At 40.5% G+C, this 21,253-nt stretch overlaps 1 protein-coding gene and 1 pseudogene across 1 annotated transcript; one reads left to right on the top strand and one right to left on the bottom strand.

The window, feature by feature from the left end:
• Positions 1-21,253, top strand: part of LOC135211331 (solute carrier family 25 member 3-like) — a 63,415-nt pseudogene that overhangs the window by 830 nt on the left and 41,332 nt on the right.
• Positions 5,913-18,850, bottom strand: LOC135210849 (solute carrier family 25 member 3-like). The gene is made up of 6 exons (XM_064243720.1): positions 18,681-18,850; positions 16,717-16,880; positions 16,252-16,488; positions 15,765-16,011; positions 15,505-15,624; positions 5,913-6,159 (listed from the first exon to the last, which is right to left on the bottom strand). The coding sequence occupies exons 1-6, from the start codon at positions 18,805-18,807 to the stop codon at positions 5,996-5,998; spliced, it is 1,059 nt and encodes a 352-aa protein (XP_064099790.1). The 5' UTR covers positions 18,808-18,850; the 3' UTR covers positions 5,913-5,995.

Raw genomic sequence — 21,253 nt, 5'->3', positions numbered from 1 at the left:
CAGCTATCAGTAACAATCGTGAACTCGCCATTACCCGATGCAATATCACAGCTGTTCACTCAAAATCGGCTAAAACTAAGTCAAGGCTTTGGGTAGGGACTATTCCAAATCCATATGGTATCATAATGGATGAAGATGCAATGAACATATGAATTTCTCTCTCTCTCTCTCTCTCTCTCTCTCTCTCTCAAATCTCTCTCTCTCTCTGTCTTCTCTCTCTCTCTCTTCAGCTGGAAAGTGCCGTAGCAGCAGTTTCGGCTAACCGTATAATTACTATAGTAGGTTTAGATTTTATAACGTAGCCTAACCCATTTACAGATAATTTATGCAGTTCAGTTGTTTATTTCTGTGTACTTGTTCCCTGTCAACAGCCTTCTTTGTTACAACAGAAACAATCATCTTTCACGAAATGTTTAGAAAAAAAAAGGAGATAGAGAGAAGAAGGAGAATAGAGTGAGAAAAGAGAGAGAGAGAGATCGAAGAGAAGAGAAGAGAGATGAAGCAAGAGGAAGAAGAAGATAGACGAGAGTGATAGGAGCTTAGGGTTATCAAACACATTTACGATTCAAATTATTGGAGCAAAAACTCTATAATTGATTTTGTTTGGTGACCAATGTATGATGGGTATAGGCCTAATTAAGGAACTTACTATTATTTAACATACGTAGTAAATTTGCGACTGAATACGCATCGAAAAAGGATAGATATCTATCTCCATTCCATTTATATGTCCAATCCTGTGCTTTATGCCAAAGATATAGAGTACAGACAGCGAATTGAAGAACAGACCACAACAATTACTACATAACAGGTCCGCGGATCGATAGCGTATATAAGGTAGTTTTTTTTTTTCCAGACATTATTTTATTGTTCGAACAATTATCGTCAATGTCTCCTTCCGTGAATTTTCAAAATTGCATATTACTAAATCCCAGATTTAATAATAAATCTAGTATTAAGTCTCTTTCATCCATGCATATATATCTGTTAGACGCCCTCGCCCTCAGACGCTTTGTAACCAACTCGCCTCGATCAGCCGCATTCAATTTGTTGTTTACTTCATTCGTGAAGAGTGCCAACAATTTAACAACTGAGTAATAACTGTTTCGCTATATGATCCATAAACCGTAATGTTTGTTCACCCATCACAGATGACAATCAGCTTCGAATCAAAGCCAAAGGTGACAATGTGCACTTACGTTTGTGATACAGAAACCAGCAAAAACTATAGCTTGCCAATAGGTGATAATGAGCATATGTTTAACAGCCTGGTTTAACCCAATTCTTCGGCTTATTCTTTAAATAATAATAATAATAATAACCTATAGCACATTACTGTTCGAGGTAGGCTAAATCAACATCAAATTTTGTGTATTACTTTGTCAACACTCGGAATGAGAGGATTGGTGATGAAATCAGTCAGTCATGCAAGATACAGTAACGAAATGATCAACTAAATACCATAATTTCAACAAAGAATTTTAACCCACTCAACGGCCTTTCTGTAACATATAAAGAGCGATGTTGTATACATAAATAAAATTTCTTTTACCGTTCATAATCGTGAATTTCCAATTTCACAGTCTATACACTACGATGGCCTTTAGTTAATTAAGAAACATACATAATACATATATATATATAATATATATATATATATATATATATATATATATATATATTTACTCACCAACCTGGCAAGATCAAATAACATCCTCAATAAGCCCTTCTCCTCACCGATAGGTTATACACTACACAATCCATCTGTCACGCACATATAAACACTGCGCACGGACCAAGGGGAGATTGCACACGGACATCAGATATCAACTGGATCAGCAGGAAGTCTTGGTAAAATCCAAGGACCACGGAGAACAGATAGACGACTATGAAAGTCTGAGACTTCGGGGAACTTCACTACAGCCATTGCATAACCGCATCCCTACTATTTTATAGTACTACTTATCGATGGACGTAGTTCGCAGTTTTTGAAGTTTGGACAAAAATAAACTTCAAGAGAGAAGTATATCGAGATTTGTTGAAACTAATATTTATTGGTCCCTATAGAAATGTAAAATATAAGAATACAGTTCATTCCATTACTTATACTACCATTGGCTGGATTGACTTATACAAATTGGTGATTGCAATCATTGGTACTATTGTCCAGTCCACTCACTAAGGGTGTGGTGAAATTATAATAACCGATAGCTCAAAATGGTCCACAGCACATAATTTTCTCTAAGAAGGCAACAAAGGTAGACATTTTAGGCACTGGAATTAAATTACAAAAGAAATCAATTTGTGCTTACCTTAAATCTCGCTGGTTTTCGCCTAACGCAAATAGACAATAACTAACCTAGCGTTATATACGTATAACTCCCCCCCATACACATTTGGCCAAACATGCAAATTAACTTAAATAAGATACATAGATAGTTCGATGTCTTCATGAAGATAGGCACAGGAAGTGATTACATAATATATATAACGAATAAGGAAGGAATGGCAATGCTCTCCATTATCGGGCAACACGAACGTTCCCTCAATCCCAGACGTTAATTAAGGCAGGAATCAATTAGAGGTAAAATTGTCCCATTTGCGAAATACGGAAAAAATATATTATTTACAATTGAATATTAATAATTAGTAATTATTAACTCACAATAAATCTACAGTAAAATTAATGATAAATTGATAATTTTCTTTTAATGAAAATGCAAATTAACTGTCATTTTATGGCAATCATCGCATCCAACTCCGTGTCAAGCAAAAGGGCTTGTGTGAACATCTAGACCCTTCAGCCTTCACGTTTACTCAGCTCTAGCTTCCGCAAATCCCTACGCGTTTCCAACATCCCGTCTCACAGTCTTCATCTGAGGCCTTGATCTCCCAGCTCTTACTGTTGCCCACAGGAAACACTATCATGTACTATTCTCCCCAGCTTTGCCATGTCCAAACCACCTCTATCTGCCTTTCGTCATTACCTTATTTACATTTTGAATTAGACTGAAGTATAATATTTACGCATGCAATTTCAGTCGATTTGATTTCTAAATTTTATGCCTGCCTATTGTGTGAATTGCCTTTTTTCGCTTACTCGGGAAGTAAGCCTACTAATTACTTTGTTGTTGTTATTCTTGTTGGGGAGATAGAAAAAGTCTATGAAGAGCCTAAAAAGGTCTGAACATGGGTTTCTGGTAGAGTTACAGATACAGGAATTTTAGGATAGGATATTTGTAATTTGTTAGAATGTCCTGTTAAACGCCGCAGAAAAAATATTTATAGCAAAATATAGCGTTTTTATTTAAATTTTCATTATTGGTGAAAACACGCTTTTCCACAATTTTCTAGCTGGAGGTTTGATCACGCCTCGTTAGTTTTTCCTTAAATTCCATTTTGTATATGCTGGATCTGATATCGTGTTTTTAAATCTTTTAGATTCACCCTTCTCCACCTAGTTTTATTCCATTCCCTTTTGCATACTCTGTCCTCCTTACTTCTGAACTTTTTTCAAGTTCCACCTCTAGATATGTAATGATGCTATTAAGCAAACTTGTAAATCTTGTTTTTTATCATAGTTTCCATATCGTACGGTCTCGATTTAAATTTTGCAAGTAGTACTTTAATGGTTGTCTCCAGTCAATCAGGCCCTTGGTTTGGTGTCTTCAATCAGTCAGTCCCCTTGTTTGGAGAAAAGTTTATAACTTATCAACCAACTGCTATCCTCTCTTCCTCAATAAATATTCTTTATTGCGATCTTCCAAATTTCTCTTTCATTCCACTGAAATAATGTTTGTACCCAAGGCGGTATTCAACTAAAATATTTTCTTTGTGATTTTACTCCTTACCCAAGAAACAGCACCACACTCCAATTTGCAAGTCAGTCAGTCACTACAATATTTCAAGTTCTATACGTACTATTATCATTCTTTGATATCTGAAAATAACAAAGTTACAAATGCATTACCCAAGGCCCTCTTTTCATGTGTAGTTTATCAGGCAGGAATTAAGCTTTGTATTTTTGTGATATAAAAATGTTTAGAAAAAAATTTAAGCTATGTTTGGTGTTCCTTGTCGTGCCTTTTCCCGTCTGTTGCAGTTATGACTTGGACCATCGACGGATGGTCTCTGTTTATTTGTATGGTGTTTTTACGTTGCATGGAACAAGTGGTTATTCAGCAACGGGACCAACTTTCTCTCACCTTTTCATAGTTAGTATTTCAACAGATATTTTTCACATTCACAATTGATCCCTGATCCCCTTTGTCTGCCGAGAGCAACCAGATTCGTTGAAAAGCAACACCAACGTGCAGCAAATGTGCTTCGCTGTCGAACTTCTGTTACCTATGAAGTCATTCAGCACTGAAAGGGAAATTGACAGCATGTAGAAGTTTTAAAGGTTGAGAGGAGGAAAACCTCGAAGTTGCACTATGAAACAATTGTTAGAAGAGGATGGAAAGTAACATGGAAGAGAATATGAATGCAGGTACAGTAAAAGGAACTAAAGAGTTGCAGCTAGTGGCTGAAGGGACGATGCAAAGAACCTAAAGTAATGGCTACTACTGTAACCCTTTAGGCAAAATATGTGGCGTGCAATTCACTGAGTTCTATTCTCAGTCATGACAACTGTTATTGACTAAATGCTGCTGTTCATTTAGCCCCATTTCATGGATTTGAGCTCGTCAGGTTACTTGTAAAATGCAAGTAGTAACCATCTGCTTTCGTCGGTAACTTTGGTGGATGCAGACATGACATTCTCCTCTTCCTCACTGATCTCTTAAAAATGTATATGTCCTAAGATCTTGGTGTATCAATTTGTAAACAGATGAGCCCTCATCCATATCTACGTCCGATAACGATCTAAAAATTACACATTTTTAATAATTTGTATTTTTTATAACTAACAAACCTGAGGTCTTAACATTAGGAAAATACTAGCTCCAAGCTGGAGGACCGGCATAATCTGAAAATATGTCCAGGTTCAATATCAATTCAAGTAAGCATCTGGATTGATTGACCATGGAAGCATCTCGGGACATACTGAATTTATTTTCGCGAGCCTATCATTATTCTTAAATAACTTAGCCAGAGAGTAACCTTACATTTGTAGATTGGAAGTAGCAGGATGAAAAACCTACCTAAAAAAATCAATGAGAAATGACAAAAATGACACTATTGCATAGGAACTAGGCAAAAATCACATTATTCAATAATTTCACCTGGCAATTTAATGTTTCTATCATAAGTCTCACCTAAAATACTTATCTTGAAAACTAAAACACCTTTACTAATTTGCAACCCTAAAATTATTGGACAAGACTGGTGATGCAGCTTGACAATTTCCAACACTTAATTTCCCTACAGGTCTTCAAAATTTTGTCTGGCTGAAGTTAGGACAATGTATAAAATGTTACTTTTAATACATATTGAAAAAAAAAGCAAAAAAGCATTAATGATACCTCTCAAACTGAAACTTACCTTACAGCCTCATTTAAATCTAAGACGACACTAAATAACCCTACCAAAAATAATGCCGATATCAAACCAGACTTTTATTAGCTTACTAGTAATGAAAATTAAACTATAGGTTATGGTCAGTTTTAGTTTATTTCAAATTTATACAATGGTCTCACTATGTACACTGCCATCCATCCTTAAATAGTTACAGAAAAAATATAACCGAATATAGTCTTCCTGACGTTTTTCATTTGAAGTCTCCTGCTACTGTGCAAGATCTAAAATACATGTTTAAAAAGATAAAAACTTATCTGAGAGGTAAAGGTACAGCTAACACAAGCAGTAAACTTCAAATAATGCAACTACTTTAAGTCGAAGACTCTGATCCCCAAAACTAAATGTTCATATTTGGAGATCCCAAGCCTTTTTAAAACACTGCCTCTCTCCATCACTTTACCTAAACCTGTCAAAATCGTCAAGATTTTGGTGTAGTAGTATTGGATTTAAATTCTCTGGATAATGGAATGAAGGAAATCTAAGCCTGGTTACCTTCAAGCTTTAATCTAAGGGATTCTGGCATCTGAGGGGGTGGTGGACGTGGGAGACGAAGTGTGACCTTGACAGCATCATAGATGAACCACTGCAGGGCTGTGAGAGTACCGATCATAATGATACGGGGGAACAATCCCTTCCACATACCTGAAAAGACAACAAAATAAAAATATGATTAAAATTTACTGAATGCAAGATGTATTTTGATTTGATTTATACAGATTTTTGGCATTATGCCAAGCACTGGGGCAACTATGGCTATTCAGCGCTGAAACGGAAATTGACTAAAAGGTTTGAAAGGTGCTACAGTAGGAAAACCTCGCAGTTGCACTGTGAAACAATTGTTAGGAGAGGGTGGACAGTAAGATGGAAGAAAGAATATGAATGGACGTACAGTAAAAGGATTGCAAGTAGTTGCAGCTGGGGACCATAGGGACACTTCAAAGAACCTTGAGTAATTTCTACATTACACTGAATGGGGTGCACTGATGGCACTACCCTCCTACGGGGTGCAAGATGTAATAAAATTTACTGAATACAGAAATCTGAAACAATGATAGCAAAATACCAAACCTGTAAAGATTAATTGTACTAAAATACTAGCACCCAATAACCACCTGAAAATGCATACTTCTATAGGGTTAGACAGTTTTCTCCACTGTCTTCTACATCTTGTACAATTTCTGCCTTTACGCTCATTAGGTTTGGGTTTAGGTCTATTTACCACAATCTGGTTGACCTTCCTAGATGCATCAGTCTGGCTTCTTCTTTATATGTTGTTTTCCTGACCAATATTTCATCACCCTTCTCAACACATATCCAACCGATCTACATCTTTGCAATCTAAGGTTTCTTCCAGCCTCTGCATACCACATCTCTAAAGCATTTCAACATCCATAAGATGATCTACCCATCACACTCCAGCTTTGCATCTTTACATTTGGTAATCACACATTTTCCCTCTCTCCACTTCAATCATAACAGCCTTTGTTTCTGCTGCCCAAGAGAAAGAAATCTTTGCTGTCATAGCCTTATAGTGCCTGAGAGTAACAGATCTTTGCTGTCATCATTAGCCTTATTGTGGGTCCCTCTTATTTATTACTCCTCCATTTCAGTAATTCTGTAGCTACTATCTAAAAAGATCTCTCAACTCCTGCTTCACAGTTTGGTGTATCCTCACGATATAAATTATACTCCACCTCTTCTCACACCAAATCTACCACAGAAGGGTTCTCAACTTCTTTCAGTAGGTTCTCAACTTCTTTCTCTTAAGCTACTCTTGTAACACATGCTGTTACATTTAATACAACAGTCGTCACCTCCATCTTCCTTACAACCACCACAAAGACAATTAGTGTTATGTCTACAATCTCCTCTTCCACCTTGAAATGACAAAATTATTAATCAATTTGTATTTTTCATAGCTAGCAAACCTTTCTTAGCATTATTAAGACGGAGCAACACTATCTTAAGAGTTTAGGACCCTTGTTCATTTACAAGAGCCACAAATTTGAGGTACAATATCCTCCTTTCTGCTTGGTGGTTTTCCTGTAGCCACCTCATTTTAGACTTCCTGTTGTTAACCTCTGCAAAAAGCCAAATTGACAATTATCAATTTGAACAAAATCTCTTGTCTTTCTTCCACCACCTTATCTGAGATTTTCAAAGGAGGCTCTAGCAGTCCTATACCCATCTCATTCCCACAATACAGTGCACTGCCTTTTCCTTTGTATACCAGAACTGAGGCTCTTCTCTCACTATTCTGAACCTAGACTCCCTTTCATCAGGCTTTCATGGATGACTGGCTTATTATACTTTAACTCATTAACATGAGGTACAGCACTTCCAATGTGTTTCCAAGCACTACCAAAACTGAACTATAGCAGAAGTATCAAAATGTCTTGATAGTTGGTGATTGGAATTGGAATATAAAATTTAAGGCAAAGGCCTAGTGCTGGGACCTATCAGGTCATTCATGGCTGAAAGGGAAATTGAGAAGAGAGATGGTTTTAATGATGTAACAGGAGAAATATCTTGATTGTTTAAGAGGGGTTGGAAAGTACATGGAAGACACATTATTATGAACTTTCGGTACTACAGTAAAATGAATGAAAGGGGTCGCAGCTAGGGTAGGGGGCCAAAGGGACACTGCAAAACACCTCAAGTAATGCCTACTGTGTAACTCATACTGACAGCATTCCTCATCTACGGAGATGGTGGTGGTTTACCTTCCTCCTTGTAATTAACTGGTATAAAACTACCATAATTGTAGTCATTTGACATAAAAATGATATTGTTAGTATACAATAAAGTTTTGTACATACTTACCTGGCAGATATATACTTAGCTTAGGTCTCTGACGTCACGACAGAAAATTCAAAACTTCGCGGCACACGCTACAGTAGGTCAGGTGATCTACCTTACCCGCCGCTGGGAGGCGGGTGTAAGAACCAGTCCCCCTTTCTTGTCAGGTTATTTTCTTCCACCTGTCTCCTGAGGGGAGGCTGGGCGGGCCATCAATCGTATATATCTGCCAGGTAAGTATGTACAAAACTTTATTGTATACTAACAATATCATTTTTGTACATGAACTTCCCTGCCAGATATATACTTAGCTGATTGACACCCTTGGTGGAGGGAAAGACACACATACTTACTTAGAAAGTGGGGACAACACATGTTAAAGAAATACATAATATAAACCTCTGGTTCTTACCTGATTTAGGCAGAAGACTTGATAGTTACTGTCTATTAGTCTGCGTTGCCTAAAGAGTCTCAGCGAGGGCGTGACCTATGGCTGAAGAACTCTTTGGGTCTACCAATGGGAACTGAGTCCACTTACTTGGCAGAATCCAAGCAGGATCTGGTCAATGGGGATCAACCCGCTTACATGCCAGAGCCTATCACTACCAATTGCAAGGAGCCTCAAGCACAACCGATCACCTAACCAAATACTAACATTAGTATACGAAAGAAGGAGCTGCCTCCTGCAACCTCCTTCGTACAACCAAAAAACTCAAACTTAAAACTAACAGGGAAAAAAGGATTAAAAAGGATGTGTTTCAGCTCCCTGCCCCAGCACTGAATCCGCCGATACGTAAGGGCCTAGCCCAAAACACTTATCATACGTAATCGATACGTCGCTTAGGTAGTGATTAGAGAAGACTGATTCACACCTCCAAAAAGTGGCCTTCATAAGGTTTTGTAATGACAAATTCTTCTTGAAAGCCAAAGACGTCGCGATGGCCCTTACTTCGTGCGCCTTGACTTTCAGAAGGTTAAACTGTTGCTGATTGCAAGAAGTGTGTGCTTCTCTAATAATATTCCTGATAAAGAATGAGAGTGCATTTATAGATAAGGGCCTACTGGGGTCCCTTACAGAGCACCAGAGATTGCTCTCATTAGCGGCAAGTCTTTTCTTCCTCTGAAGATAATATTTCAGGCTTCTCACCGGGCAAAGAGATCTCTCCTCTTCTGTCCCAACTAGGAGATAAGCTTTTGATTTCGAAGCTCCTGGGCCACGGCGAAGAAGGGTTTTCATTCTTGGCTAGGAAAGCCGGAAGAAAAGAGCAAACCGCGGAGCCTCCTTGGAAACCTACCTCACCTTCTAGAGCCTGCAGCTCGCTGACCCTCTTCGCTGACGCTAACGCACAGAGAAAAAGTCTTCATCGAAAGGTCTCTGAACGAAGCAGCATGGGGAGGTTCGAACCTTGAGGACCTCAGGAAGAGCAGCACGACATCAGGATTCCAGCTAGGCACTAAGGAGGAGGTTCTTTTAACCGTTTCAAACGATCTGATTAAATCATGGAGGTCCTTGTCCTCAGATATGTTTAATCCTCTATGACGAAAAACTGAGGAAAGCATGCTCCTGTATCCCTTGATGGTGGAGACAACCAACCCGCATTTTTCCCTCAGGAAGATAAGGAAATCTGCAATTCTGAGTCACAGAGGTACTGCAGGAGGAAACTTTATGAGTCCTGCACCAGCGTCGAAAAACTTCCCACTTCGACTGGTAGACTCTAGATGTGGAAGGTCTACGTGCATTGGCAATAGCCCTTGCAGACTTTGCCGAAAAGCCTTTAGCTCTGACGAGACTCTTGATAGTCTGAATCCAGTCAGACTGAGAGCGGGGAGGTTTTTGTGAAAACCTGTCTAAGTGGGGCTGTTTGAGCAGATCGACTCTTAGAGGTAGGGATCTTGGGACATCCACCAGCCATTCCAGTACCTCTGTGAACCAGTCGTGGGCGGGCCAGAACGGAGCTATCAACGTCATCCTTGCTCCCTCTGACGCTGCGAATTTCCTTAACGTTTCCCCTATAATCTTGAAAGGCGGGAACGCGTAAAGATACAGATTCCTCCAATCCATCAGGAATGCATCTATAGCCACTGCTCTTGGGTCTGCAATAGGGGAGCAGTATAGATCTACCTCCGCGCATTCCTGGAGTCGCAAATAGATCGAGATGGGGCCTGCCCCACGTCCTCCACAGCTCCTGGCATACGTCCGCGTGCAGAGTCCACTCTGAGGGAAGGACTTGATTCCTTCTGCTTAGCAGATCCGCTCTGACATTTCTTTCTCCCTGTACGAACCTGGTGAGAAGCCTTATGTTCCTTTCCTCTGACCACAAGAGGAGCGATCTCGCTGTCTCGTACAGGGAGAAAGAGTGTCCCCCCCCCTGTTTCCGAATGTAAGCCAGGGCTGTAGTGTTGTCGGAGTTGATCTGAACATATTTCCCTTTTACGAAGGGTTCGAAGGTCTTGAGAGCTAACCAAATCGCTGTTAGCTCCTTCTTGTTGATGTGCCAGGACACCTGATCCCCCATCCAGGTGCCTGACACTTCTCTCGACCCGAGAGTAGCGCTTCCCTCAACCTTTGTCCGAAGCGTCTGCATACAACACTAGGTTGGGGTTCCGAACCTGCAAGGAAAGGCCTTCCTTGAACAATAGAGGGTCTAGCCACCAACTTAGATCCTCCTTTATCTCTTGCGAAATCTTGAACGCAAAGTCCAGACCTTGAGATTTCCGATCCCAGTTCCTCGTCAGGAAGAACTGTAGGGGTCTGAGGTGCAACCTTCCTAGAGAAACGAATTGCTCCAGCGAGGAGAGTCCCCCCAACAGACTCATCCACTCCCTCGCTGTGCATACATCTTTCTCTAGAAAGATTGCTACCTTCTCCAAACCTCGGGTTATCCTCTCTGGGGAAGGATACGCCCGAAAAACCTGAGAAGCCATCAGAATCCCCAGATAGATACGCTCTTGACTGGGGATTAGCTGTGACTTCTCGAAATTCACTAGCAAACCCAGAGAAGCTGCTAGATCCAACGTCACTCGTAAGTCCTCCAGACATTTCTCCTTGGATTTGGCCCTGATAAGCCAATCGTCCAAGTAGAGGGAAATCCTCACTCCCTCGAGATGAAGCCACTGGGCAACGTTCTTCATCAGTCCTGTGAATACTTGGGGGGCCGTGGAAAGGCCGAAGCATAGGGCCCTGAACTGAAAAACGTTCCCTCCCCACATGAATCTGAGAAATTGCGAGAAGAAGGATGGATCGGCACATGGAAGTAAGCGTCCTGAAGGTCCAGCGACACCATCCAGTCCCCGGGACGAAGAGCTGCTAAGACTGATGACGTCGTCTCCATAGCGAACTTCTCTTCTTCACAAAGACATTCAGGGCCGCTCACGTCCAGAACCGGTCTCCATCCTCCCGAGTTTCTTGGGAACTAGGAACAGACGGTTGTAGAACCCCGCTGAAAGAGGGTCCTGAACCATCTCTATTGCCTCTTTCTCTAACATCAGCTCTACCGCTAGAGCGAGGGCTTGATTCATTAGTGGGTCTTTGTATTTGGCCACCAGTGCCCTTGGAGTGGTGGTCAAGGGTGGTCTCGAAATAAAGGGAATGAGGTATCCCCTCTTGATGATCGCGAGGGACCAGTTTGTCCGCCCCCTTTCGTGCCAGACATCTGCAAAGTTCAGAAGTCTGGCACCACAGTTGTCTGGAGGACACGAACTACTTCTTGGCCCTAATAGACCGGGAGAAGGTCCTTCCTCTTCTAGGTGGTCTCGAACCTCTGGAGGAAGAAGAGCGAGACGAAGGTCCTCCTCGAAAGGGTTCTTGCCTACTTTGAGCCTCTTTCTTCGTCTTCTGCTGAAACGAAGGTTTCGGAATTCTAGCGAGCGAGCTAGCATATCCTGCGTCGCTTTTGCTGATAACGAGGTGGAGATATCATTAATAGTCTTCTTGGGGGAAGAGTTGCGGGGAAAGCTGTGAATACAAGCAAGGAAGCTCTCTGTGCGTGAGAAACCGCCTTGGTAAGAAAAGAGCAGAAAACGGCCCTCTTCTTTACCACTCCTGCACCAAAAAAGTGAAGCAATTTCCCCGGAAACCGTCTCTCACTGCCTTGTCCATGCAAGACAGAACTGCGTGGAGGTCTTCAGGCGAAAGAGTGTCTTGCTCTTTGAGTCCTCTTAGCCAACACTCCCAGGGTCCAGTCAAGAAAGTTAATAACTTCTAAGACTCGGAACATTCCCTTCAGAAGGTGATCCAACTCGCTCATACCCCACGTCGTCTTCGCAGAATTCAGCGCCGAGCGACGTGCGGAATCGACCAACGAAGAGAAGTCCGAGTCTGCAGAAGAGGAAGAGTTAGAGACAAGGGCTCTCCTGACTCGTACCAGAACCCCATCTTACCCGTCAGCTTGGACGGGGGAAAAGAAAAAAACTGCTTGCCCTTCTCTTCTTTTGAAAGCAACCAGTCGTCAAAGTTCTTCATAGCCTTCTTCATAGACACTGTAGGCTTCATCTTAACGACTGAAGACTTCTTAGCCGTATTGGTCGTTGAAAATAAGGACGGAGGAGACGGAGGAGCAACGGCCGAAAGAGACTCCCCAAAATCTTGCAAGAGGAGGTCTGTAAGTCTCTTATACGAAGAAACCGAAGCATCCTTGGGCAAATCTTCCTCCGAATCAGCAACAAATTCTTCCGAAGAATGACGTCTAGAAGCTCTACTGCCCGGAGGAGAACTAATCCTTGGAGAGCGCCTGTTCGGAGAGCGCCTACTAGGCGAGCGCCTACTGGAAGAAAAACCACTGGGAGAGCGCTTACACGGGGAGCGCCTCCCAGGAGAGCGCCTACTAGGAGAGCGCCTACTTTGAGAGCGCCTCCCAGGAGAGAGCCTACTTGGTGATGCGCCTGCTAGGAGAGCGCCTACTTGGGGAGCGCCTACTAGGAGAGCGCCTATGGAGAGCGCCTACAAGTGGAGGCCCGTCTGTCGGAAACAGTTCTAACTCCCACAGAAGAGCGTCTGATAAGGGAGAGGCGGCCTATCAGGCTCTCTGCGCCTGCTAGGCTCTTGGCGCCTGCCATCCTCAATACGCCTGCCAGGCTCTTGACGCCTGCCACGGGGAGAGAAAAAAAAACATCCACAGATGAATCCCTGTCAGAAGCGCGGCGCTTACAAGGCTCTGAGCGCCTATCCAATCGGGAGTGATCTAACGGAGGAGAAAACATCCACCGTTGCGCCTACTGCTCTTGGCGCCTACTAGGCTCTTGGCGCCTACTAGGCTCTTGACGCCTACTAGGCTCCGAGCGTCCGTCAAAGGAGAGTGGCCAACCAGGCGAAGAACTCTTCCTTCGCTCCTGACGAAAACGAGGCTCTTGACGTCTGTCAAGCTCTTGACGCCTAACTGAAGAGGAGCGGAAATCCTGAGGAGAGAGCCTGTCTGGCTCCTTACGCCTTACATGCTCACAACTCTTGCTGGGAAGAGAGGAGAGCCTACTCGGAGAAAGATCCCGAGCTCCAGCCTGCACTTCTGACCTCCTACTAACAGGCTCAAAAGCTCTTCTAGCCAAGAGATTTAGCCGAAGGAACGTTCTTAGACTTCTTCACCGGAAGTTGAGGCGTCCTTCCGACGATGAGAAGTCCCGGCAATAGACTCCGCTAAAGCTAAAGCTGCAATCTGACGCCTGCGACGCCAGGATACCCGCGGATCGCAGGAGATCTCTCAAACTCCTCTACAGGGACGAAGTCCGAGAGCGAACAGGAGAAGCGTAACCGGACGAAATCTTGGTTCTCTTGCGTTCCACTTCTGGCTCTTCCGCGAAGGATTCGGGGCTGGAAGGAAGGGCGCAAGGATCCTTCCAGGGCCTCTTGAGAGGGCGAGACGACTCCGATGCGCTCCATCTACGCTGAGGAGAAGGCGACGAAGATGACGAGAAGCACTGGCGCAATAACTCCTTCTTGGTTCGATCCAAGGCAGCCTGGGAACGAGCAACAGGAACTGCCGAGGGGACTGACCGGTGGGGGAGTTCTCCCTAACCTTCCTGCGGCTTTTCGACTTTCCTCCTCCACTGGGTCTGGGAGTCTGGAAGAGGGTCCTAGGCCTGGAAGCGTTAGTGAGCCGGTCAGACGCACCCTCCACTGCACTAGGGGCACTGCACTGATCACTTGCACTATCATCACTCTTACCTTGTCGAGAGCGAGCGAGGCTCTCCTTACTCCTGATCGAGGCTCTCCCAAAGAAAAAAAAAAAACAACTTCCGAAAACGAATCTTCGGGTTCAAAGCTGGGCGCAGGGGGCTGAAACTGAGAAAGGAACTACTTCTACTACAGGATTCTCAGCGTCAACTTCACTCACCCTCGATCTACTAGAACTCTTTGAAGAAGCCTTGCGCACCCTATCCTTCTCTAACTTTCTCACATAAGAAGAGAGAGCCTTCCAACCATCCTCATCCAAATTCTCACTCTTTGCAAGGGTTAATAAAAGAGCATTCATTCCCTCTACACGACTCACATACCGAGTGAGGATCTAATGCAGCTTTAGGAAGCCTAACTTTACATTCCTTCTCTGAACAAACCCTAAATAAACTAGGTTTCTTAACTTCAGAATCATCCATGATTATAGATATGCAAGAGAAATCCAAAAGAAAAATCCAAAAAACAGTCCAAAAAGCATATGCCAAGCCAACAAACAAAGGGTACTTCACCAAAATCCAAATCGTCGGCAACGAGAACGAATTTTAACTATCGTAAGGACTGAACAACAGGTGTTGTCCAGCCGGCGACAGAAAATAATCTGACAAGAAAGGGGGACTGGTTCTTACACCCGCCTCCCAGCGGCGGGTAAGGTAGATCACCTGACCTACCTGTAGCGTGTGCCGCGAGTTTTGAATTTTCTGTCGTGACGTCAGAGACCTAAGCTAAGTATATATCTGGCAGGGAAGTTCATGTACAAAAAAAAAAATTTAATGACGACACAGTAAATGATGAGTTGGTAGTCAAGCATCAATAGCTTAATCATATGACCAAGCTAAAAATCTTGACCAGTACTGACCAAAGGCCAACAATTAAAATTCTCTCGCATCCATTCACTTTACAACTATACAAATTGTTGCAATCCCTGTGGTTTAGGTTTACTCTAAAACTTCTCTAGCGCTTGCCAACAGAATAACTGCATCAAATTTTTCTAGAGCTTGCCAACTGAATAAACATATACATACCGGCAAATCCAAGACTCTTGGCAACTTCAACAGCTGAAGATCCCTTAGCCTGGTTCAATTTTGAAACAATAGTATCAGCAGGATGTGACACTATCGCACAGAAGACACCAGCAATGTAACCTAGAAACAAAAAAAAAATAGCATTAAAATCATATGACAGAGCAAACTAATCTAAAAATAAAATCATATGACAAACACAATTAGTATTATTTTCTACATAGGTTGTGCTATCATACTTTAATAAGAGCCATAGTACATACCTGCAGCAAATGTGACCACAAGCTGTTCTGATTTTGAACACTGATCACGGGGCTTGGGAACGACATATTGATACAGGGCCTCCACAGTGCGCTCAAAGCAGGCAAACTTCATCATTGTGTATGGAATCTGTCTGCACCACAGAGGTACAACACCCTTGTAGAAGCCCCAGAGTCCTTCCTGGCCATAAATAATTGGAGCACCAGCTCGCAAGGTGGCTGGGAAACCAGGCATAGTCTGGATACGAACCTAAAAATATACGAAATCAGAACATTTTAATACTGTGACTAGTCAAAGTACTGTACCTATTTTGATCATTTTACTTGCAGAAGACCAATGTTTAAAATCAACATGACATGCACAATATTTTGGAATTGCTTTTCACTGTATATATGGATCTTTTAAGAAAAAATATTCAACTGAAATAATAAAAATCCACAAAGCAAAACAACATTCACTACCATAAAAATGGAGCTTGCTTTAACATACCTTCACAGCTTCCATGGGTGACAGAGCAATATCAGCAAAGAACTCAGCTGAAGCCGAAGCTGCTAGATACAGAGATGTTCTGTAAAGGTAAGTATTTTCTTCTCCAAGCATGTTACTGTAAAGTATCTTGAATACTTCATAAAAGCCGAATTTGCAGATACCTTGCATGGAGTATCCAATGGCAGTAGGAGCCCAGCCTCTGCCGAGGCTACGAACACCACCTTCAGCAAGAGTTACCTGTCAAGTTAAATTTTTGCATCCATGAAATAATGGACAAGTTTACAAACAAATGAATTCAAAATAGTAAAAGCAAATACAAAGAACATTCAAATTACACTACACTGAATAATTAAACGTATCAGTAGGCTAAATTAACAGAAATACCAAGGATAATCATATATACTAAAATGATTAAACAGAAGAAGAAAGGAAGGACGAGGAGAGAAACTAAAAAAAAAACTTTACCTTGAATCCATTGAAAACTCCCTTATACTTTGCAGGATCAACCTGGATTCTGCACTTGACTAGATCAAGAGGTACAACAGCTGTATGAGTTATACCACAACTCAAAAGACCACCAAACCCACACATAACATAGTACTCGGTTGATCCATATTCACAGCTATCCCCTGGAAAACAGGAGACAAGTTGAAATTACACCTGTCATATTTAATATTTCATTGTGTTTTAACTTCTGGATTACAATTTATTCTTTAACCTTACAACTTAGCTGGGACTTGAAATAATTTAAACTTACTTCTGGAGACATACAAAGAACTGTTTAATCTGGCAAGTAATACTGGTTTCTCAGATAAAAATATTCAGCAAAAAATTAAGAAACAAATTCCTCTGACTACTGTGACATCTATGAAAAAATCAATCAAGGCCACCATAAATTTCAGTTTAAATTACAAATCAACACAAACACTTTTTTCAAATTGTCAGCATTGTTACACAAGTTCTTTTTATTTATTTGTGCATAAGCTTTAGAAAAAACAATTGAGGCATTACCCATGGATTTTGAACTTGAGCTGCTGTATGAGTGGAAATTAAATGGCTATGTAATTATACTTGGAAAGTTACTTACATAAAAATAAACATTTCTACTATAGATAGCCTTGTTACATCTATATAACCATTGGCCAATATTTTAAGTCCTATGAGTGGTTGTTTATGCATTTTTTATGGTGCTTAGGAAAGTAAAACAAGCAACTCATTAGAAATTAAAATCTTGGCCAATGGTTATGGAGATGTAACAAGGCTATTTATCGTAGAAATGTTTATTTCTATATAAGTAACTTTACAAGTATAATTATATAGCCACTTAGTTTCCACTCATACAGCAGTTCAAGTCCAAAATCCATGGGCAATGCCTCTATCATTTTTTCTTCAGCTTATGCTAAAGGATGTTACTGTAAAGTATCTTGAATACTTCAAACAAACAGTCTGCAAAATGCACGGCATTTCAAGAAATTCAAAATTAGGAACAACCTTTGTGAATGAACATAACCATAATAAGTGGTCATAATAATATCATATCTAATAACTTATCAAATTGATATAATTAGGATTAACAATTATGGATAAGATATATCAATTTATGCTGATTATTATAAATGAAAGAAAAATAAACTTACATTCACTAGGCAAAATTAGCTCCCTCCATGAGAGGTAGACAAGCTTCTTGTTTTTTTTTTATGCAATAGCCTTCATAACTGTTTTGTAATACCTTCTTACTGAATGGTGTGAACATAACATTAAATTACATCAACGATAATGTAACAGTTGCTAGACTAAAAATGGAAGTAAGATCACTCTGTTGACATCTAGTGTATGGAAGTGATTTATCCATATGATCCTTGTTTTAAGTATTAAGACAAAATTATCAAGTTATTTATCCATAAGATTCTTGTTTCATATACCTTCAAGCTATTTCATACTTTGGAACATACAGTAATGTATTTATTTGCTGAAATCAGTCAGTCTGGTGAACATCAAGTAACTTATCTCTAAGCTAGCCTATCCAGCAAAAAATGGCTTCAGGTTTTGATATTCTGTACCTTCACCGAGGTGCTTAGTCTTACTAACAAAATATGTTCAAGTAGGAAGTATGAAATTTCTTTTCCATAAATCAAATTTCCTATCAAATAATGCCATTTAACTTGTATCAGACATTCACGGCAAAACGGGGTGTGTAGCACGGTGACTTCCAACGATGCAAAATATCTGAAACATTTTTCTTGCATTTGTAAACGACCACGGAACACAGTGTAATGCACCATAGAGATACCAAATGCAATAAGACATGGAGAGAAAAAAAAAAAAAATAAGGACTTGATATCCTACTAGCACCATTCTGCCTTAGAATAATAACTGCATTGAAATCTAAACACAGAACAGTATCCTATAGTAACCAACAATTAACTTGCCTTCAGCAGCATCAGCAGCAGCAATTCTTCTCCCACTCACGAGCTCTTTATTGGGGGCATCGCAATGGGCTTCGAATGGCTGGCTGAAGGGCGAATTTTTCGCGGTTTCCCATAAGCTGCGGAACATTTTGATGTCTGGAAAATTAAATTATGAGTATTATAAAATTTCATTAATTTAATGAAAAAATAAGAGTACATGTAGGCCATTAAATAAAACAAATTACAGCTTTACTGTACTACTATCAAAAAGTTAGCTTAAATAAACCAAAATATTTTGACCTAGGGTTCTGATCACTAAGCAAAGCCTTCCTATGAACTTGGCAACTGGTACCACATCCAAGGCCAATACTGTAGCTGCCAAATGGCTTATGCTTTCAAATCCAAGTAGGTAAATATGAGAGAGAGAGAGAGAGAGATGAGGGAGATGAGAGAGAGAGAGAGAGAGAGAGAGACCTACCTTACAGACCTTACAGTTCGTTCGGGTTGGCCCCAGGTACCCTCAGTGTGAGCGCCTCTAATGTCTACCAGAGAGTTGCTAGTACATCTTCCGGTATATTTGCATCTTCCAATCTTGGATGGTCTGGATGCAGTTTAGATATTGTCGAGCTTATTCTTAAACACATCTACGTTCACTCCTGATATATTCCTCAGATGAGCTGGCAACGCATTGAATAGACGCTGCATTATCGATGCTGGTGCGTAGTGGATTAATGTCCTGTGTGCTTCCTTATTTTTGCCTGGTATAGTTTTGGGCACTATTAATCTACCTCTGCTTGCTTCTTTCTGATATTTTTAGTTCCATGATATTTTCTGTTATTCCTTCTATCTGTTTCCATGCCTGATGATTTATCATGTAGCGTTCTCTTTCCTTTCCTTTCTAGACGTATATAAATTTTGTAACGGAATTGGTAGTCTTTGTTCCCAGTAGTCTAGGTCCTTAACTTCTTCTATTCTAGCTGTAAAGGACCTTTGTACACTCTCTATTTGTGCAATATCCTTTTGATAGTGTGGGTACCATATCATATTGCAATATTCAAGTGGACTACGAACATATGTTTTATAAAGCATAATCATGTGTTCAGCTTTTCTTGTTTTGAAGTGCCGTAACAACATTCCCATTTTTGCTTTACATTTTGCCAACAGAAATGGCTATTTGATCATTGCATAACATGTTCCTATTCATCATCACACCAAGGTCTTTAACTGCTTCCTTATTTGTGATGGTCTCATTATTAGGTCCCCTATATGCATATAGCTTTCCTTCTCTGTTCTCCATAATTTATTGATTCAAATTTATCAGACTTAAATACATCCTATTTACCTCTGCCCAATCATATACTTTGTTAAGGTCTCTTTGTAGAGCGTTCCTATCTTCATCACAAGTAATTTCTCTACTTATTCTTGTGTCATCAGCGAAACTACTCACTACCCCGAATCCTTAACATTACTGTCTATGTCTTTCAATCATAATAACAAACAATATTGCAGCTAGCACCGTACCTTGTGGCACACCGGATATTACCTTGGTTTCATCCGATTTCTCATCGTTTGCAATAACTATCTGTTTTCTGTTGTGTAAAAATTCTTTTAACCATCTTCCTACTTTATCTACGATATTGTGTTTTCTAATTTTCTTTGCTAATATATTGGTGGCTACTTTGTCAAAAGCTTTTGCAAAGTCTAGATAAACCACATCTGTTTCATTTCCGCTTTTCATATTTTGAATATGTTCTCACGGTGGACTAACAGTTGGGTTTGTGTACTTTTTTCCGGGTACGAAACCGTGTTGTCCTATATTAAACAAATTATTTTTTATTAAATGTTTCATAATATTTTTCTTCATTACCCTTTCATACACTTTCATAATATGTGATGTTAGACTCACAGGCCTATAATTACTTGCCTCTAGTCTTGATCCACTTTTGAAAGTAGGGGTGATATATGCTAATTTGTGCTCATCATAAATCTTGCCTGTATCTACACTTTGTCTTAATAATATTGCAAGTGGCTTTGCGATAGAATGAACTACTTTCTTTAACAAAATAGCAGGGACTCCATCCGGCCCTGCGCAGTCCATTTTTAAATTTTCATTACGCCCTTCCACCAATTCAGCTTCATTAATTTCTATGTCAGCTAAATAATCACTATTTCGTTCTACTTCTATATCATTATCTTCATTATCTATTAGGGGTGAATTCTCTCTTATATCGTTCTGCCAGTATGTTGCAAATTTCCTTTTTTTTCATTCGTTAATCTCCCTTCAATTCTAAGAGGGCCTATTTCTATTCTTTTATTCATCTTCTTCGCATATGAGTATAATAGTTTGGGGTTTTGCTTGATATTTAATAGGGTTTTTTCTTCCAAGTCCCGTTTTTCATTTTCTTTTGATTGTATAATCTTTTGTTCTGCATTTTCTATCTTACTTTTTAGTTCTATAAACTTTCCATGCATTTTTTTCTTTGCAAGACCTTTTTTCCACTTTCTGATTTCTCTGGAACAAGATCCTTCGTCTCTTGGTATGCATGAATGATGTTTACTTTTCTTCTTCGGAATATATCTATCCACTATTTTCT

This window comes from Macrobrachium nipponense, chromosome 4 (genome assembly GCF_015104395.2).
Source record: "Macrobrachium nipponense isolate FS-2020 chromosome 4, ASM1510439v2, whole genome shotgun sequence".
In the NCBI taxonomy this organism is placed as follows: Eukaryota; Metazoa; Arthropoda; class Malacostraca; order Decapoda; family Palaemonidae; genus Macrobrachium; species Macrobrachium nipponense.
This window is presented reverse-complemented; position numbering and strand designations above follow the sequence as displayed.

What these genes read in the sequence shown, in the direction of transcription:
- LOC135210849 (XM_064243720.1), bottom strand. Translation starts at nt 18,807, where the DNA reads ATGTTCCGCAGCTTATGGGAAACCGCGAAAAATTCGCCCTTCAGCCAG. An exon ending in GAGTTTTCAATGGATTCAAG is followed by an intron (nt 16,489 to 16,716) that starts GTAAAGTTTTTT and finishes TTAACTTGACAG; the next exon opens with GTAACTCTTGCTGAAGGTGG. An exon ending in CACCCATGGAAGCTGTGAAG is followed by an intron (nt 16,012 to 16,251) that starts GTATGTTAAAGC and finishes GTATATTTTTAG; the next exon opens with GTTCGTATCCAGACTATGCC.